At 34.9% G+C, this 19655-nt stretch overlaps 1 protein-coding gene across 2 annotated transcripts in view; it reads left to right on the top strand.

The window, feature by feature from the left end:
• The window catches only part of SLC30A5 (solute carrier family 30 member 5), a 30774-nt gene extending 13518 nt beyond the window's left edge, over positions 1-17256 (top strand). Inside the window, exons 5-16 of one of the 2 annotated variants that reach the window (XM_060009385.1) lie at positions 1704-1791; positions 4364-4451; positions 5652-5728; positions 5971-6141; positions 6596-6884; positions 7069-7277; positions 7993-8150; positions 8993-9122; positions 11472-11673; positions 12466-12692; positions 14446-14574; positions 15185-17250. In XM_060009385.1, coding sequence (XP_059865368.1) covers positions 1704-1791; positions 4364-4451; positions 5652-5728; positions 5971-6141; positions 6596-6884; positions 7069-7277; positions 7993-8150; positions 8993-9122; positions 11472-11673; positions 12466-12692; positions 14446-14574; positions 15185-15355 — 1939 coding nt within the window. In that variant the 3' untranslated portion in view covers positions 15356-17250. Of the gene's footprint in view, positions 1-1703; positions 1792-4363; positions 4452-5651; positions 5729-5970; positions 6142-6595; positions 6885-7068; positions 7278-7992; positions 8151-8992; positions 9123-11471; positions 11674-12465; positions 12693-14445; positions 14575-15184 lie in introns of both variants that reach the window. The other variant, XM_060009386.1, reaches the window with a different exon arrangement.
• The last annotated feature ends 2399 nt before the right edge of the window (positions 17257-19655 follow it).

Genomic DNA, 19655 nt, shown 5'->3' with positions numbered 1-19655 from the left:
TGGTCTGTTTGTTACTAAATCACTGTCCCTGTGTGTTAGGCTAGGGAAGGAAGGGGGAAAGTTGTTAAATTCTTCCTTGGCTCCTTATTTAGTCATCTACTTCTGCCCTTACAACCACTCACTACCACCAGCTCCTCTGCCAACACTGCCCCTCTCATTCTTTTACTAAAATTGTCATTCAGTTTCTTGATTAGAAAGACTCCTTTGGTGTTTCATAGCCTGTCTTATTTTAAGTTAGTATCATTCTGCTGGTATATTTTTTTTATTGTAATCTCCCAAATATTAACAGAACTAAAATAATCACTACTGTGTTCTCATTACAGATTTTTGAATAAGGAGGAAAAATGAAAATTTTTCTAATGAGCAGCTGAAAATCTGTTCCCATGTAGATCCTATAAGCTCCCTTTAGCTGGCAATAATTTTTTTTTAATATTCATACATATAAAAGAATAAATATAAATAAATATGAACATTCATGTATCCCCCCAAATAAAACCTTACCAGTTCCTTTGTTGCCCTGTGTATCCCCCTCTCCCCCTACCATTGGATATAACCAGCATCTTAAATTTTGATTTTTATTCTCTTGGTTTTCTTTATAGTTTTACCATATATGTACACATTTCTTTTTTGCAAGTTTTCTACTTTATATGAATAGAATTACATTGCATGTATTTTTGTGCAGCATACTTTTTGCATTCAGTGTTGTGTTTGAGATTTGCCCATTTTGATGCATGTAGAGTATGTGTGTGTGTATGTATGTATGTATGTATGTGTGTGTGTAAGTGTGTGTGTGTATATATATATATACACATATATATATAGTTCATTCACTTTTGTGTTAGTTTTTTGAAATGTAATTCACATACCATAAAATTCACTCTTTCTGTCTTAGTCCATTGGGACTGCTATAATAAGAATACCATGGGCTGGGTGACTTTTAAAAAATACAGATTTGTTTCTCATGGTTCTGGAGGCTAGGAAGGCCAAGATTAAGGCAAAGCAGATTCAGTGTGTGGTGAGAGACTGCTTCCTGGTTCATAGACAGCCGTCTTGTCTCTTCACTGTAACCTCACATAGCAGAAGGGCGAGGGAGCTCTCTGTGGTCTCTTTTATAAAGGCAATAATCCCATTCATGAGGGTTTCACCCTCATAACCTAAACACCTCTCAAAGGTGTTCATTACCTCCTAATACCTTCACGTTGGTGATTGAGTTTAACGTATGAATGGGGGAGAGAAGGAGACACATACATTCAGTTTGTAGCATTTTTAAAGTAGACAGTTCTGTATTTCTTAATATATTCATAGAATTTCATTCATTTTTACCACTGTATAATAGTCCTTTGAATGAATATACTCTAAATTATATTATCCATTCTCTCATCAGTGGGTATTTAGGTTGTTTCTAGTTTGGGGCTATTGCAGACAATGCTGGTATCTTATAAGTGTTTCCTGGTACATATATACAAGAAACCTGTATGATATAATCCTACAAGTGGTATTATTAGATATTTGTAGCTTCAACCTTCCTAAGACAGATAATGCCAGAATATTTTCCAAAACAGCTGTACATGTTTATTTTTCCCATAATGTTTTATGAAAATCAAGGGGAAAGATTTATTTTCTTCTCCCTTACTCTCGTTGAATTCATGCTTCCTGATAAAGATCAGATATATTTCATGAATGATAATGTTTTATTTTTGTAGGACTTTGCTGCTATTCGAGCACAGTGATATTGTTGTCATCTCACTGCTCAGTGTTTTGTTCACTAGTTCTGGAGGAGGACCAGCAAAGGTAGAATTTTACATTATTCATTACTTGAAAATTGAAAGTGTACATGTAAAATACTATCTAGGGCAGTAAAATAGGATCCTTTACCATTTAAAAGAATGCAGAGGCTTTTTCTGCTAATTATAAATTTTTCTCACAACCATTTTGATATTTACTTTTTATTTTGAAATCATTATATATTCCTAGGAAGCTGCAAATATAGTACAGAGAGGTCCTTGTGCCCTTCACTCAGTTTCAATAGTAACTTCTTACCCAGCTCTTATACTAGCAAGACCAGGAAATTGACATTGGTACAATCCATGGACCTTATTCAGATTTCACCAGTTTTACATACACTCGTGTGTATATGTGTGTGTGTGTAGATTTGTGTAACCATCACCACAGTCAAGGTGCAGGACTGATTGATCACCACAGACATCTCCTTCATGCTATACCTGATCCCTCTCCTCTCTCATTCTTAACTTCTATACATCATTTTTGGAAAATACGTCCCTAAGACCTTGTTATATTTAAAGTCTGATGAATGTTTTGCCAACTAGGTGACCCTATTCATCTTCCATAATTTAAGTATTAATCTCTTTTCAGTAAATGCATCACCAATGTGCAATTATAACTTACACCTACAATACTTTTATTTACCAAATTAAATGCTTCCTATGCATGACGCATTGTGCTCGTTACAGAGGAAAGGAGAAATAAAGGCAAATAAGGTTTAATAGTTTCTGTTCTGAAAGGGGCTTTCAGGCTAAATAATGGAGGCAGATGAATAAAATAAAGTGAACAAAGTAACATGCCAAGTAGAGCAGAGTCTACCAAGCCTGTAGATTTCAAATTGGATCCTTGGGTATTAAAGCATATGCCACTATTTAATCTTTTCCCCTCACTCACAGAGTACTCCAAAATAAATGTCAAGTGGATTGAAGATTTTTGTGGTTAAAAAAAAAAGATATTTGTAAAAGCATAGAATAAAATATAGATGGATAATTAATCTGTGGACAGAGAAGAACTTTCTGAGCATAAAACCAGTAGAAAAAAATCGCAAAGGGGAAACCACGTACATTTGACTGCATAATGATTACAAGCATCTGTGTAACAGAAATCATTGTGCAAACAACAAACTAACAACAATAACAAATTGCCACAGATAAAAGTTTTTTTTTTTTTTTTTTGCGGTACATGGACTTCTCATTGTTGCGGCCTCTCCCGTTTTGGAGCACAGGCTCTGGACATGCAGGCTCAGCGGCCATGGCTCACGGGCCCAGCCGCTCCGCGGCATGTGAGATCTTCCCAGACCGGGGCACGAACCCGTGTCCCCTGCATCGGCAGGCGGACTCTCAACCACTGCGCCACCAGGGAAGCCCCTACTTTTTTTTTTTTTAAATATAATCACTCAAATAGTTTAAAAAAATGCTGAAGATCCTCGATAGAAATGAGCAAAGGGCAGGAAAAGACAACTCACAAAAGAAATACAAATGACTTTAAAACATTAAACAAACATTTTACTGCACTAATCAGAAATGAGAGTATGGATCTTAATATCCTGTCATTAGTGTCAATAATGAATCTGGGCATCTCGCCAGGACTGTGACTTTTTTTTTCCTTAGTCTGACTCTGAAGCATCACAAAATTCTCAGTTGCCCTCTTTGCTAAGAAAAGATTAAGTTATATTCTCCATATTTGGGTATTGTTAATGTTACCTTGTCCTGATTCAATGAAAATTATGAAATTTTAAATTATGTGGTTTGTGTATACTAACTTTTGTCAAAATACCTACCACACTAATAGAGAATTTATCAAATGTAGTGGTAGTCATATAATGAATAAAATAGGATCCTCATTTTTCACTTAAAATTTTTATTTTATCGAAATATCTGGTATTACACCTATAAATTTGTAAATAAAGAGTGTATAATAATACTATTTAGATTGCTCCTGTACCAAAAATTCTGAAGTATTTGCATAAACGTGGATAGAATGCCCTTTCTATAATTTTCTCTTGTCAAAATCCTTTCCCTGGAATGAGAACATAAGAAGTGTATTCAGCTTTTAATACCTTTACTAGCTATTAGAGATGACTTTGCTAATTTTCTTAACATGCCCTCTTAGTTCTTTTTCCCTAGAAGAGTGGTAACTAGGTTACTGACATTATTGTAAATCAGCTGTCTTCTCTATTACTTGCATGTTGTAGAATAAATTAGGTCACTACTAATTATTCCTTAGTTACTTGGGCTTTTCAAACAGAAGCAAAGTAACATTTAGGAAGATTAGTTCTGTGAACATTTAATGGTTTGTACATGGTAACATGCTGATCAGTACTAGCAAGGAGACAACTGAAGTTGTCAAATTGTCCAGTGCCCTAAAAATACCCTACAGGATTTGTTGGAGCTCTTTACTTTTGTATCTTACTGTTAATACTGTAAATTTATGTTGTACAGTATAAGGACTTTAACGTCAGATGTTATTTTTTCTTTAAATATTTATCTGAAAAAAATTTTCTTTAGCATTTGTATAGTCATGGTCTTAAAAATCAACACTTGAAAAAGCTATTCTTGCTTTTTATTCTCTTCATTTTCAGACAAGAGGGGCTGCTTTTTTCATTATTGCTGTGATCTGCCTATTGCTTTTCGACAATGATGATCTCATGGCTAAAATGGCTGAACACCGTATCCTTTTGCAAAAGATCGGAGTTGTTTAGTCTGGCACAATGGGAAATGAAGGAGTGACTGAATTATACTGATCAATCATGAATGAAACTTTCATAGGTTGATGTAGGTATTCTAAATCAGTATTCAAATAATGAATAAATTCATTCTAAATTAAATATTTTATAGCATCTCAATATCTTTTACAGCACCCTAAGTTTTCAGAAATTTAGGGACAATGAAAGAATATTTTAGAATGTCCTGATGCTATTAAAAAAAAAATAGGTGATTTACCACTCAACAAAATCAATCTATTTGCTCTCTTGTAATTTAACAATTTAAATGCTCCTTTTAGAAGTCAGTGGCAATTATTAAATAGAAACTTTTTTGAGATTAAATGAAAAACCTTTGGCATCTTGCCTGAAAGAAGAAGTTCAAATTCCTTAACCTGGTATTCTCCCTCTTGCTCTAAATTATTATTTCCAACTCATCCCCCACTTGTCTCTTATATAAACCCAACTTTCCAATCAAATATATCTACTCATTTTCCTCTGCAGTCATGCACTATTCTTTCCTATCTACATACCCTTGCCCACTCCATTTAGCAGGACTCAGAACACCAGTTTTGATCCTTCTGGTTACTGATACTGCTGTAAAACCTATTAGTTAACTAATGTCAGTTTACTTTGTTACAGTGAAAGAGGACAGCATGACTTTGCAGAACTCCAGGTTGATTGTTAGACAATTGTTGCCCACTGTACCCTTTTGCTTGTTGCTTGCTTTGCTGAGGCTTATGTGGTCAATGGCTTAGAAACAGATTTAGCACTGATTTTTACATGGCATATCCAATTCCATTGGATAGGAGTGATCTAAGGAGGTTCCTTGCCCTTGTCCCTTTGTCCTCTTTAGAGTATGCATGCATATGTCTTTTGGAGGTTAAGCACTAAAATTTAACAACTGTGCCTTAAGCACTATTATAATTGTTTTGGAGACAACAAAAGAAATATATATAGGCCATTCTAATTTATAAATCATGTCCCAAAATTAAATTTTTAATTATTTCCTTTTGTTTTTAAGGGAAACATATTGTTGAGGATAGTCAAGTTTGCCCTCAGATTAGTGTATAGTCAACCCAAAATAATGTAGCTAAAATTCCAGGAGGACTTCAGGATTCAAAGAGTTAATATTTGGAATTTTTTTCCTTCACTCCAACTCACTTAGCTGAAGGACATCATGACAGTGCTCTAACTCACATGCTTTACACAGCCATTGCCTTCTTAGGTGTGGCAGATCACAAGGTATGTTCTTTTCTTTGTTCCTAAGGTGATCAAGAGATTCTGAAAAGTTACAGCAACTGTAGCTATAAAAGTACATTTAAAATAGGTTATCAGTAATTTACAGTACTGCCAACCATTTAAGTAGTTCAGTAATTTGGGTTATGGAAAAAACATGCTAGCTCCATTTCTTTAAATATTATGTATTTAAGGCTTGAGTGTTGAACTGTGTGTTTCTAATGAGACTTATCTACTTTTACTCATAGGGTGGAGTATTATTGCTAGTACTGGCTTTGTGTTGTAAAGTTGGTTTTCATACAGCTTCCAGAAAACTCTCTATAGATGTTGGTGGAACCAAACGTCTTCAAGCTTTATCCCATATTGTTTCTGTGCTTCTCTTATGCCCATGGGTCATTGTTCTTTCTGTGACAACTGAGGTAAGAGCAGGAATTTATTGGTAATAAGTAAAATAAATTGCTGTTATTTATAGATTTTAGTTCAGTACATTGTATTTTATTTCAATTTGATGTTGCAAGTGGCTTTAAATTATCGAGTCCTATTACATTTATATATCCCTCCCATTCCTGTGGCCCATAGAAATCAGTTAAATACTAATAATAATATTAATAATAATTTAATACCTACCCACAAACCCAAGGATTATATATCACCAAGTATTTATAAAATTATTAAACAATAATGCTTCTTTTTTTAATACTTTGGGGAATACTAGGAAAATGTGCCAATATCTTATAACTCTTATATTTTGGCATTTTACAAATCATATTGAATCATGGGAATATTTGTTTATACATAAAGGGATTAACTAAAATATAAGATGTGAACTTTATACCCGTATGGAATTAACAAATTTTTTTTTTTAATTTCTAGAGTAAAGTCGAGTCTTGGTTTTCTCTCATTATGCCTTTCACAACGGTTGTTTTTTTTGTCATGATCCTGGATTTCTATGTCGATTCCATTTGTTCAGTCAAAATGGAAGTTTCCAAATGTGCCCGATATGGATCCTTTCCCATTTTTATTAGTGCTCTACTTTTTGGAAATTTTTGGACGCATCCAATAACAGACCAGCTTCGGGCCATAAACAAAGCAGCACACCAGGAGAGCACAGAACACGTCCTTTCTGGAGGGGTGGTAGTGAGCGCTATATTCTTCATTTTGTGTAAGCATTTTTCCCCTTAGCAAATTTCATCTTTTGGATTCTGATGTTCAGTCATTTACTAAATTTGGGAATTTGTTCAATGCTTCATACATTTAGTGCTGATAGATACTGTGTTGGGTTTTGGTGGCTTAAATTTTTTAAACTTTTGTAATATCCCTTTTTTTTTTTTTTCTCCCGTTTCTAGCTGCCAACATCTTATCATCTCCTTCTAAGAGAGGACAGAAAGGTACCCTAATTGGATATTCTCCTGAAGGAACACCTCTTTATAACTTCATGGGTGATGCTTTTCAGCATAGCTCCCAGTCAGTCCCTAGGTTTATTAAGGAATCACTAAAACAAATTCTTGAGGAGAATGACTCTAGACAGATCTTTTACTTCTTGTGCTTGAATCTGGTAAGAGTTTTAAATATTAGTGGCATATCTTAAAAGCTTAATCTTTTAATTTTGACAGTTCTGGTATAATTTTAGTAATTCCCGAATAATTTTAGTAATTAGAAATGGGCTAAAATTATATTTTCTCTAAGTATTAGAAAGATTACAGGATCATATTCATACTACTTAAACAATTTTTTGAAGTATTTTAAAAACGTTGGTTTAGTGTGCTTTTTCAAATTAGTAGATATAGTAGTTTATAAAGATTTTTATCAGGAATTCCCTGGTGGTCCAGGGGTTAGGACTCCTTGCTCTCACTGCCAGGGGCCCAGGTTCAATCCCTGGTCGGGGAACTAAGATCCCACAAGCCACACGGCACAGCCAAAAAGAAAAAAAGATTTTTATCTACTCCTTATAAGATCTCACTACTAACCAGTTTGCTGACATTTTATAGTCTAGTTTATTTAGTTGTACAGACATATAAATAAAACTATCCCCTTTTAAATAGTTTATAAGATAGACATATCTGATTTAGCTTGATTTCTTATAGTTTATATGAAATGAAGTTTCTTGTGTGAGAACCAGTTAAATAACGAAAGAGACAGTTATATAATATCTTCAAGTAAGGTTTGGGTAACTAAAGGTTAAAATCCTTATGATTAAATTCTGATAAATCTCTCTTGAAACAGTATTTCCCAACATACTCCTCTCCTATTTTTTTTTCAACGTGTTTTAGCTTTTTACCTTTGTGGAATTATTCTATGGCGTGTTGACCAATAGTCTGGGTCTGATCTCAGATGGATTTCACATGCTCTTTGACTGCTCTGCTTTGGTCATGGGACTTTTTGCAGCCCTGATGAGTAGATGGAAAGCAACTCGGATTTTCTCCTATGGGTAGGTACCCTGACTGTCAAGGCTTGTAGCAAATTCCATCTTATAGAATAAAATTTTACTACTTTTAATACAAATTTAATTTTTCAGAGCTTCATTTTTCTTTAATTTAAAGTAGATAAGAGAAACTAAACCAAGCATTTGATAAATACCGAATGGCAGTAAGCTTAAGACTATATACTCCCTGACAAATCCCTCTCATAGGTAGATAGCAAAAAATCAGTTAAATAGTGAGCTATTTGGCCAACAGTGTTCTTTGAGGTAATGGAATGTTCATGGTCATTCACATCTTTGCAGTTAGAAAGAGAATTCAAAATTTAAAGTGGCTATGCATGCAGTAGCCTTTCACTAAGTCATCATTCAGTTCAGCGAATATTAGAATCCCTGATTTGTGCAAGATATTTTGATAAGAACTATTGTAAATAGGTTAATAAATTCAGCTCTTACTTTCAGCTGTTTATATTTTGAAAGATGGATGACCCCAAATTACAAAAAATTTTGATACAAAGCCCAATCTATGTGCTGTGACGGAGATACAGAGAACACCAAAGGATTAAAGGAGAGAGAAATAACTTCTTGCTAAGAAATTAGGACAGGCTTTGTGTAAGAAGGGACGTTGACAAAGGACTTTGATAAATATATAAGATTTCAACAAACATATATGTATGGAAAGAACCTTCCAGCATTAGTATGATACTTATAATCTTGGTAATTTTTTAGTCTTACTATTTGTATAATTGAAAATCTGTCATTGAAAATCATTTCCTCATTTGTAACATAATAATGTTTATACTTTAAAAATATTTGTCATTTTCCTTTTCTAAAAATATATTCTGCATTTTTAGGTATGGCCGAATAGAAATTCTCTCTGGATTTATTAATGGGCTTTTTCTAGTGGTAATAGCTTTTTTCGTGTTTATGGAATCAGTGGCTAGATTAATTGATCCTCCGGAATTAGACACACACATGTTAACAGTAAGTCTTTTCATTTTCCTATTTGAATTTCTGCTCAAACTCATACAGCTTTTTCCCTGCTAAAGTTTAACTACTTGTAGTTACTGACCTAGGAAGGTTTTATTTACTTATTTTTTAATTTAAATTAACATAACTTCCTATCTTGCTATTTACATTTACACTGCTGACTCTTCGAAATTAATTAATACACTTTTCTCTAATACACTAGTAGTCAAATATTAGATAATATCCTAAAACAGTTTCTTTTCTGCCTTATTAAACGTTTTTGTTTGAAGATGTGTTTTTGAATACCTGAGGAAATATTCAAAGGCTTTACTCTAGATTAAATTACTGCTATGGGAACTTCTAATGTTTTCCCCGTACCTCCAAATCTTTACATGCGCTGTTCCTTATAGTTCTCACGCCCTTCCCTCACTTCTGCCCTTTTAGGCTTTGCTTCTAAAGTTACCTTTGGTGGGAGACTTTCCCTTAGTCCCTCTCTTCCCACCTTAAAGTGTGTTAGATTTCCCTTTCTGAATATTCCCATTGTATCTTGTGCAATCTTCTTTTAGCAACATTGACTTATAACTGTTGTTTAGTTTTTCATTCTTCCACAATTAAGATATGTGTCGCTCAATATCAAAAAAACAAACAACCCAATCCAAAAATGGGCAGAAGACCTAAATAGACATTTCTCCAAAGAAGACATACAGATTGCCAACAAACACATGAAAGGATGCTCAACATCACTAATCATTAGAGAAATGCAAATCAGAACTACAATGAGGTATCACCTCACACCGGTCAGAATGGCCATCATCAAAAAATCTACAAACAATAAATGCTGGAGAGGGTGTGGAGAAAAGGGAGCCCTCTTGCACTGTTGGTGGGAATGTAAATTAATATAGCCATTATGGAGAACAGTATGGAGGTTCCTTAAAGAACTAAAAATAGAATTACCATATGATCCAGCAATCCCACTACTGGGCATATACCCTGAGAAAACCATAATTCAAAAAGACACATGCACCACAATGTTCATTGCAGCTCTATTTACAACAGCCAGGACATAGAAGCAACCTAAGTGTCCATCAACAGATGAATGAATAAAGATGTGGCACATATATACAATGGAATATTACTCAGCCATAAAAAGAAACGAAATTGAGTTATTTGTAGTGAGGTGGATGGACCTAGAGTCTGTCATACAGAGTGAAGTAAGTCAGAAAGAGAAAAACAAATACCATATGCTACCACATGTGTATGGAATCTTAAAAACAAACAAACAAAATGGTTCTGATGAACCTAGGGGCAGGACAGGAATAAAGACGCAGATGTAGAGAATGGACTTGAGGACATGAGGAGGGGGAAGGGTAAGCTGGGACGAAGTGAGGGAGTGGCATGGTCATATATATACTACCAAATGTAAAATAGATAGCTAGTGGGAAGCAGCCACAGAGCACAGGGAGATCAGCTTGGTGCTTTGTGACCACCTAGAGAGGTGGGTTAGGGAGGGTGGGAGGGAGACGCAAGAGGGAGGGGATATGGGTATATATGTATATGTATAGCTGATTCACTTTGTTATACAGCAGAAACTAACACACCATTGTAAAGCAATTATACGCCAGTAAAGATGTTAAAATTTTTTTTTAATTTAAAAAATTAAAAATAAAACAAATGGATTTCTCTAAAGGAGAAATTGTAGCTGTATGTAAATTAAATAGTGCCCTGAGCTAGAGTTACTGTTCAAAATCATTTTGTAAGAGGGGATGATCAAGGGTAAGTATCCTTTGGGGTGTTATTGTGGCACCATTAAATCAAGACAATCTCATTTACTTTGTTTTTTAAAAAATGCTTTTCCATTGTACTTTTTTTACTTTGGGAAATTTTACTATAGTTAAGAAACAGTAAGACTGTGTTTATTTGTAATCCACTCATTAGTAAATTACAATCATTGCCTTTTAAAGTATTGATATTTACCTAGTAATATAAATGAGATTTCAGGTACAGTGTATACTTGCTCTAGTAAGCAGTACTTTCAAACTCTTTATTTAAATAAACAAAACAAAACAAAACTTTAGCATCATTTATTTATTCATAAACCCTGAATCAAGTACATTTTTATTCTTAATCATTTAGTTAAAGCAAATCTAAATCCTTTTACTTGTGAGCACTTTGGTATTTGAAAGTTAAATGCTTCTTCTAAAATTCACACTTCTAAAATTTTCTTATTGAATTTAATGAGGTTTTACTATGAATATTTTCAAAACTATAAACCAAAAAACATATATAGCAACATAATAACTTCTAAATAACAAGTTTATTTTTTTAATTACAAATTTAAAGGTTTTCTTTTTTCTTTTTTGCTAGCCAGTCTCAGTTGGAGGGCTGATAGTAAACCTTATTGGTATCTGTGCCTTTAGCCATGCCCATAACCATACCCATGGAGCTTCTCAAGGAAGCTGTCACTCCTCTGATCACAGCCATTCACACCATGTGCATGGACACAGTGACCATGGGCACGGTCACAGCCACGGATCTGCAGGCAGAGGCATGAATGCTAACATGAGGGGTGAGTCCTTGCCAGATACTGTCCTACCTTTCAACTGTGTTCTGAATTGACATTGTTTATTTGTATTAAGTATTGGGCTCTTGGTACAATTTTATTTTAAAAAACCAACCTGTAACTAAAAAGAGATCTAAAGTCATCTGTTACAGAAAATGCTCACAACTGTTCATAAATGTCAATTTTTAAAAATAAATTATTGTAATTATAGAGTCCTTTTCATAGTGACATTTGAGTAAATATTAGTTGCAAGGGAAACTGTGCATTACGCACTTTCACTATAAAAGAACTAAGAAATTTTTATTGTACTGAAAAAAAATATGGGGGAAGTATCATTTATGTTGAGATATTTATTCTGATGTTTTATTTATTTATTTATTTTTTTGACCACACCGCATGGCTTGTGGGATCTTAGTTCCCCAACAAGGGATTGAACCCTCACCCTCAGCAGTGAAAGTGCGGAGTCCTAACCTCTGGACCGCCAGAGAATTCCCTATTCTGATATTTTAGTAGAAATAATTTAGGTAATGTCAAAACTTGGCTCATGTATGATTTCTAGGAAGCTTTCCCACACACCATCATAAAACTCACCACACTGGTAATAGTTGCCCACATCCTTACTTTCACCACTATGCCATGAATTCCTTGATGGAAGTGACCATGTTTAGTCATTTTGAAGTACCAGCCCCTAGCAGAGTGCCTGGTGAATAATAGGTACCTCGTAATATTTGTAGAATGAATAAAAGAACTAAATTAAATGTGCTTTAATTTTTAATATTTTATGTATCTTACTTGTAGGTGTATTTCTACATGTTTTGGCAGACACACTTGGCAGTATTGGTGTGATCGTATCCACCATTCTTATAGAGCAGTTTGGATGGTTCATTGCTGATCCCCTCTGTTCTCTTTTTATCGCTATATTAATATTTCTCAGTGTTGTCCCACTGATTAAAGATGCCTGTCAGGTTCTCCTTCTGAGACTGCCACCAGAATATGAAAAAGAACTACATATTGCCTTAGAAAAGGTACTGTGTATAATTTGTTTACTAGTCTTCTTCCTTTTAAAATAGTATTTGAAATTAAATAAGTTGACCTAATGAGAAATGAAAATGACAGTCTTGTAGGAAAATGGACTGATAATATAAACAGGCAATTCATAGAAAAACCAAACACAAAATAGAATGTATTTCAGCTTGTGGTTTGCCATATCTTATTATTTATTTGTTTGTTTATTTATTTGTTTATTTGTTTATTGGCTGCATTGGGTCTTCGTTGCTGTGCGCGGGCTTTCTCTAGTTGCGGTGAGTGGGGGCTACTCTTCGTTGCGGTGCGCAGGCTTCTCATTACGGTGGCTTCTCTGGTTGCGGAGCACGGGCTCTAGGCACACGGGCTTCAGTAGTTGTGGCACGTGGGCTCAGTAGTTGTGGCACACGGGCTTAGTTGCTCCACAGCATGTAGGATCTTCCCGGACCAGGGCTCGAATCTGTGTCCCCTGCATTGGCAGGTGGATTCTTAACCACTGCGCCACCAGGGAAGTCCCTGACATATCATATTAAAGTAATTAGGATCTGCTGATGAACAGTTGGCATCTTGAATACTTAAGGTATAGCATCTTAACCCACTGGTTTCATAAATAAAATTAGTAAAGTTTTCTCACTTTCTCATAATTGGCAACTAATACATCCTACTAAAAAAGAAAGTTTTTTATTTCAAAAATAATACATATCCATTACAGAAAGCTTCAAAGTAGAAAAAAGAAAAAAATAATAATCACATATAATTTCACCACCTGGAAAGAAACACTTTTTTTTAAATTTATCTATTTATTTATTTATTGGTTTTTTTGTTTGTTTTTTGGGCTGCATTGGGTCTTTGTTGCTGTGCATGGGCTTTCTCTAGTTGTGGTGAGCAGGGACTACTCATTGCGGTGTGTGGGCTTCTCATTGCGGTGGCTTCTCTTGTTGCAGAGCACGGGCTCTAGGCACGTGGGCCTCAGTAGTTGTGGCATGTGGGCTCAGTAGTTGTGGTTCACAGGCTCTAGAGCGCAGGCTCAGTAGTTGTGGCGCACGGGCCCAGTTGCTCCGTGGCATGTGGGATCTTCCCGGACCAGGGCTTGAACCCATGTCCCCTGCATTGGCAGGCGGATTCCTAACCACTGCCCCACCAGGGAAGCCCAGAAACACTTTTGAGTCGTTTTTCTGTATAAAAATATTTTTAAAATAAAAATGGCCAAAAAAATGTTTTGTACTGCTTTGTAAATTTTTCCCCACTTAATTATGTCATGTTGATAAATATTCTAATACATTTTTAATGACAGGGTAGTGTTACATTGTGTGGATAGTCTATAATTTATTTAACTAGCCCTCCGTTGTTGAACATGAAGGATATCTTTTGCATGTGTTATCTCAAATATAACAAATAATACTGGAATGTTTGTATCAATATAAAGGAAACAACATGGTTTATTGAACGTATCCAATGTTTAGACTAGGCAAAGTACATCTTACATCGGTGAAAATGGGTTTAAAGTCACCTGTGTAACCCTGTTCACTTCCTATTCCAAACTTCCTTCCCTGGCATCACTGCCAGGTCAAAATATTTTAGACACCTTTACTTGAAGTTAGTTGTCCCTCCCATTCCTTTCTCATTTCTGGGCTCTCCTTATTACTTTTTTTTTTTTAAGCAGCTTAATAATGGTTTCTGGACTAGAAAGACTGCTTTGTGTTCAGTAAATTAGCCTTCAAATCCATTTATATCACCTCTCCTTTTATTTGACAGCTACAGAAAATTGAAGGATTAATATCATACCGAGATCCACATTTTTGGCGTCATTCTGCCAATATTGTGGCAGGAACAATTCATATACAGGTGACATCTGATGTGCTGGAACAAAGAATAGTACAGCAGGTAATAATCTTAAGTTTTTAAAATAATTTCAGTTGAGGTAATTGCACACATTGTAAGTTATACAGCTCAGTAGTCATTTAATTGTTTAAAAGTATCATTCTTACAGCTGTCCAAGGATAAGTTGTTTTTTTACATCTAGATTTGTTTTATATCCAAAAATGGTAAAAAATAAAGTCAAGTTTTAGTATGTGGAGGACAAGCTTAAGTTAATGTAAAAAAAAGTTCATTTGTAATCCACCTTGGTTCCCAATAGATGGTCAAGAAATAAGTTATTATAAATATAGTCCTAAGTTAATAATAATAATAAAGTTGGCAGGTATGTGTCATGGTTGGAGATAAGGATCAAAACAGTTCCTGTATCCCTATTCTAGACCTACCGAATTGGAAACAGTAGCTGTTTTCCTTTTCTACTTTGAATGTCAGGTCAGTGATTTACTGGCCTTCTAAAAGATCCTATGTAATATTTGACCAGCTAAATAATAAACATTATTTTAAGGACTTATCATTGACTATCTGTGGCTGTTTTAAAGAATGTGATATCTATTATTTAATCCAAGCGCACTAAATGCATTAATCTAAATGCTTTTAAATGTATGGATTTTTATAACAGGTTACAGGAATACTTAAAGATGCTGGAGTAAACAATTTAACAATTCAAGTGGAAAAAGAAGCATACTTTCAACATATGTCTGGCCTAAGTACTGGATTTCATGATGTTCTGGCTATGACAAAACAAATGGAGTCCATGAAATACTACAAAGATGGTACTTACATCATGTGAGATAACTTGGGAATTACCCCTGGGGTATGAACAATGAAGATGAAATGACCGGGTATTTATAATATCGCCAGAAGGAAGAAAATTGCACATAATTGTACAGAAACATTTTGTGGTATTTGAAAAAAATTTTAAAGCTCCCTACAGTTGGATCAAGGAATCTTTCTTAAAGGAAATTTAAATACAGAATGAAGCGTTAATTGTACAAGTAAAATAATTGTTTAAATTACGTGTAAAACAGGAAACTTAAAATTTAAGTGAACATGATGTATCATATCATCTTCAAAAGTGAACATATAATGATGGATTCTAGTGAAGACCAAAATAACTTCTGTGTGTTTACTTTCTGTAAGAAAGCATCTCCATTGTAAATAATGTATTTACATGTTTATTACAAAGACCCAAATGAAAAATTTTTAGTCAATTTTTTGCATAGCCCTAGGATAAAATAGGAATAAAAGTTCTATATTTATGGATTTTCTGTATATAAAACTGGTTTCTAATTATAACTTAAATCCATTAAGTAAAACCTGTATTGCCACTTTAAATGTAAACTAAATTATTTGGGAGAAACTTCAACCACTGATATGAGGCAGCAGTGAGAATAGTGAAGGATAACATGACAGTTTTTGATGTATTACAAAAGCCAACCACTCTGTAAAATAAATTTTTTTACTTTTGGTAATATTTGCAAATGAATAATTACTTTATTAGGGTAAAGAACTTAGACTAAGTTGTGTTCATGTTATTCACTCTTGTCTTCTTCCTCTAAAGTAGAAAATTCCATTTCTTGTTATGCATCTGGCATTCCAAGTTGCTTATTAAGCTGGTATCCAAGCAATGCTAGGCTTTTCATCTTTTCATATGTTGTGGAACAGCCAGTGGAGAGAGTCATAAATAATTGTCAACTCAGAGTTAATTTTCTGCCTATAGATGTAACTTTTTTTTTAATTTCTGGAACATGTAGATGTAGAAGAAATATCAAAGAATTAGGTGGTTATTTTAAAGTTTAATAAGTAAATCTTGTTCATAAACCCTTGGGCACTATGAAATCAAAATACTTACTCTATAACTAGTTTCTATAGTAATATCTATATTTTTTTATTTACAATTTAAACTGAATGTATAGTCTGAAAAGACTGTATGATAAATAGATACATAATAATATATGCAGTTTTATGAACACCAAAGAATGTTGACCAAGAGAAACTTTTGAATACCTATTTATAAGCATCTGAGTATTTTCACTCTTATACTAGGAATTTTGATAAGTAGGATGAATTAATTTTAGTATGGATGCTATTTTCTTATCTATACCATAATGGCAAACATGTATTTAAATCATATTTTTGTCTTACAAATTTAAAATGTGAGAGGTTTTAGAAATTTGTTATAAGTTATTTTGATATTTCTTGTCTTCTCTTTACACATTTTCTGGTCCAAAATCTTCAATACATATTAAAATTTTTGAGTGGTGGGAAAATAATTGCATATTGATGTTTTAATGTAATTTTTATACATTAAAAAATTTTAAGTAGATAGGTACAATAAATATTACATCATTTTTTTAATTGTCATTTCCCTTGGAAGGCATAAAAATAGCAAGAAAATTAAACTAATGTGATGGACAACTATCAAGATGAGAGAGAATGCAACACTGAAGGGTGAGGGAGTACAGATGGAAAGTAGGTAAACTCCAGTATGGAGAGCACCAGGGTCCTGGTTCTGGCTCATACAAACCATATGACTTTAGGCAAATCAGCCTCTCTGGGTATCTTTTTTTTCCTCATACATAAAATGAGAATACAATCTGCTCAAATTCACGGATACGGAGCAACTGGAACCCACAAACTGCCAGTAGGAATTTGAAATTTCAGCCACTTTGGAGAACCGTTTGGCCATTTCTTTTAACGTTAAGCATACAGCTCTCCTGTGACCCAGCAGTTCTACTCCTGGGTATTTACCCAAGAGAAATGGAAACATGTCTATAAAAAGAGTGGTACAAGAATGTACATCTTCTTGAGACCCCAAAACCGGAAAGAATCCAAATGTCCATCATCGAGAGAATGGATAAGTAAGTTATGGTGTATTTACAATGGACTACTTACTCAGCAGTTTTTTAAAAATTACTGTTACAAACAATATAAGTGAATCTCAAAAACATTATAAGTGAGGGGCTTCCCTGACAGTCCAGTGGTTAAGACTCTTCGTTCCCAATGCAGGGGGCACGGATTAGATCCTTGGTCGGGGAACTAAGATCCTACATGCCGCAGGGTGCGACAAAAAAAAATATATATATATGGGTGTGTGTGTGTGTGTGTGTCTATATATGTATTTATATATATATATATTTATATATACATATAATTGAAAGAAGCCAGCCACAAAAGAGGTCTACTATATGGTTCCATGTATATAAAGTACAAAAACAGAGAAGACTACTCTATAGTGATAGAGCATAGAAATTTTCAATAGAGCATTAATTTTCAATTGCTGTCATAACAAATTACCACAAACTTAGGGCTTAACACAAACTTATTATCTTACAATTCTGTAGGTCAGAAGTCCAGTATGGGACTCACTGGGCTAAAATCAAGTTGCCACCGGGCTGCATTTCTTTCTGGAGGCTCTCAGAATCCATTTCCTTGCTCATTCAAGTTGTTGGCTGAATTCAGTCCTAATGATTGTGACTGAGGTCCCTGTTCCTTTGCTGGTATTCCCAGCTTCTAGAGACCACCTGCATTTTTTGGCTTGTGGCCCCTTTCCTCCATCCTCACTTGTGGCCCCTCTCCTCCATCCTCAAAGCCAGCAAGAGTAGGTCATGTGCTTCTTACACTTCAAATCTCTCCTGCCTCTCCTTCCACTGTAGCACCTTTCTCTGACTCACTCTTCTGTCTTCCTCTTCTACTTTTAAGGACTCTTGTGATTACTTTGGGCCCACCCAGGTACCAGATAATCCCCTATCTCAAAGTCCCTTTTGCCGTGTAATATAGTCACAGGTGTGTTCATATTCACAGGTTCTGGGCATTAGGACAAGGACATCTTTCTGGGGGTCATTATTTTGCCTGCCACGTGTTTGCCTTGCAAAGACTGGGAGTTTGTTAGGAAAAAAAAGGGCAGGGAGATCTTTTTGGAGTGATGGAAGTGTTCTATATCTAGAGCACAGTGGTGGTTACACAGGTGTATACAATTGTCAAAATCTTAAGTATAACTTCTGCATTTTCTTTTTCAAGTGCTTTTATAATTTGCTAGTAATTATTCGAAGCTACTGTGTGGTAAGCACACACAATTATCCATTTTTTCTCCTAGTACTCTGGTATTATCACATAATAAGTTAGCTATAACTGATCTAGTTCAATAACACAGTATAGTGGACTAGATTTTTTTCAGATACATTGTTCCTCTTTGTGGCTATTTTCCACTTGAATTTAAAGGCCAAGGAGGTTTCCTCTGCAACAAAGTACAATACATAGATCTGTCAATATTAATATTCACACAGTTATGGAAAGCCTATTTAAGAAAATAATACAATTCAGTAGTTTTTTTTTTTAAACATTGAATAAATCCGTTCATACTCAACAAAATGCATTGAAGTTCTTTATAGCAAGACACTGCTCTAGGGGCTAGGGATAAAATCACCAATAAAACAGTCCTGCCCTAAAGGAGCTTCCTTTCAAGTGTAGGACACAGACTAATATGTAAAGATGTCAGATTGTGATGAGCACTATGAGGAAAAGCAATAACTTATTGAACGCTTGCTGTGTACCAGGCAGGCAGTGTTCTAAGCAATCAATATGTGTAATTATTATCCCCATTTTACTGATGAGGAAACTGAGGAAGAAAAAGGTTAACTTGCCCCCAGATCATACACCCAGTAAGTGGTAAAGCCAACTGTCCAAACCAGGCACTCTGGTTTCACCCTTAACAGGGGTGCTAGAGAATGGCCAAAAAGGATCTCTATGGGGGAAGACAACCTGATTTGAGTAAGGAAGCAAATCGTACCTAGTATCTTAGACCGTATTCTATTTTTTTTAATAAATTTATTATTCATTTATTTAGTTATTTATTTTTGGCTCATTGGGCCTTTGTTGCTGCATGCAGGCTTTCTCTAGTTGTGGCGAGTCGGGGCTACTCTTCATTGCGGTGCACGGGCTTCTCATGCGGTGGCTTCTCGTTGTGGAGCATGGGCTCTAGGCACATGGGTTCAGTAGTTATGGCACATGGGCTCAGTAGTTGTGGCTCGCGGGCTCTAGAGTTCAAGCTCAGTAGTTGTGGTGCACGAGCTTAGTTGCTCTGCGGCAAG

The sequence above is a fragment of the Delphinus delphis genome, chromosome 3 (genome assembly GCF_949987515.2).
Source record: "Delphinus delphis chromosome 3, mDelDel1.2, whole genome shotgun sequence".
NCBI classification, from domain to species: Eukaryota; Metazoa; Chordata; class Mammalia; order Artiodactyla; family Delphinidae; genus Delphinus; species Delphinus delphis.
Note: the sequence above shows the minus strand (reverse complement) of the source record. Positions and strands in the feature narration are given on the sequence as shown.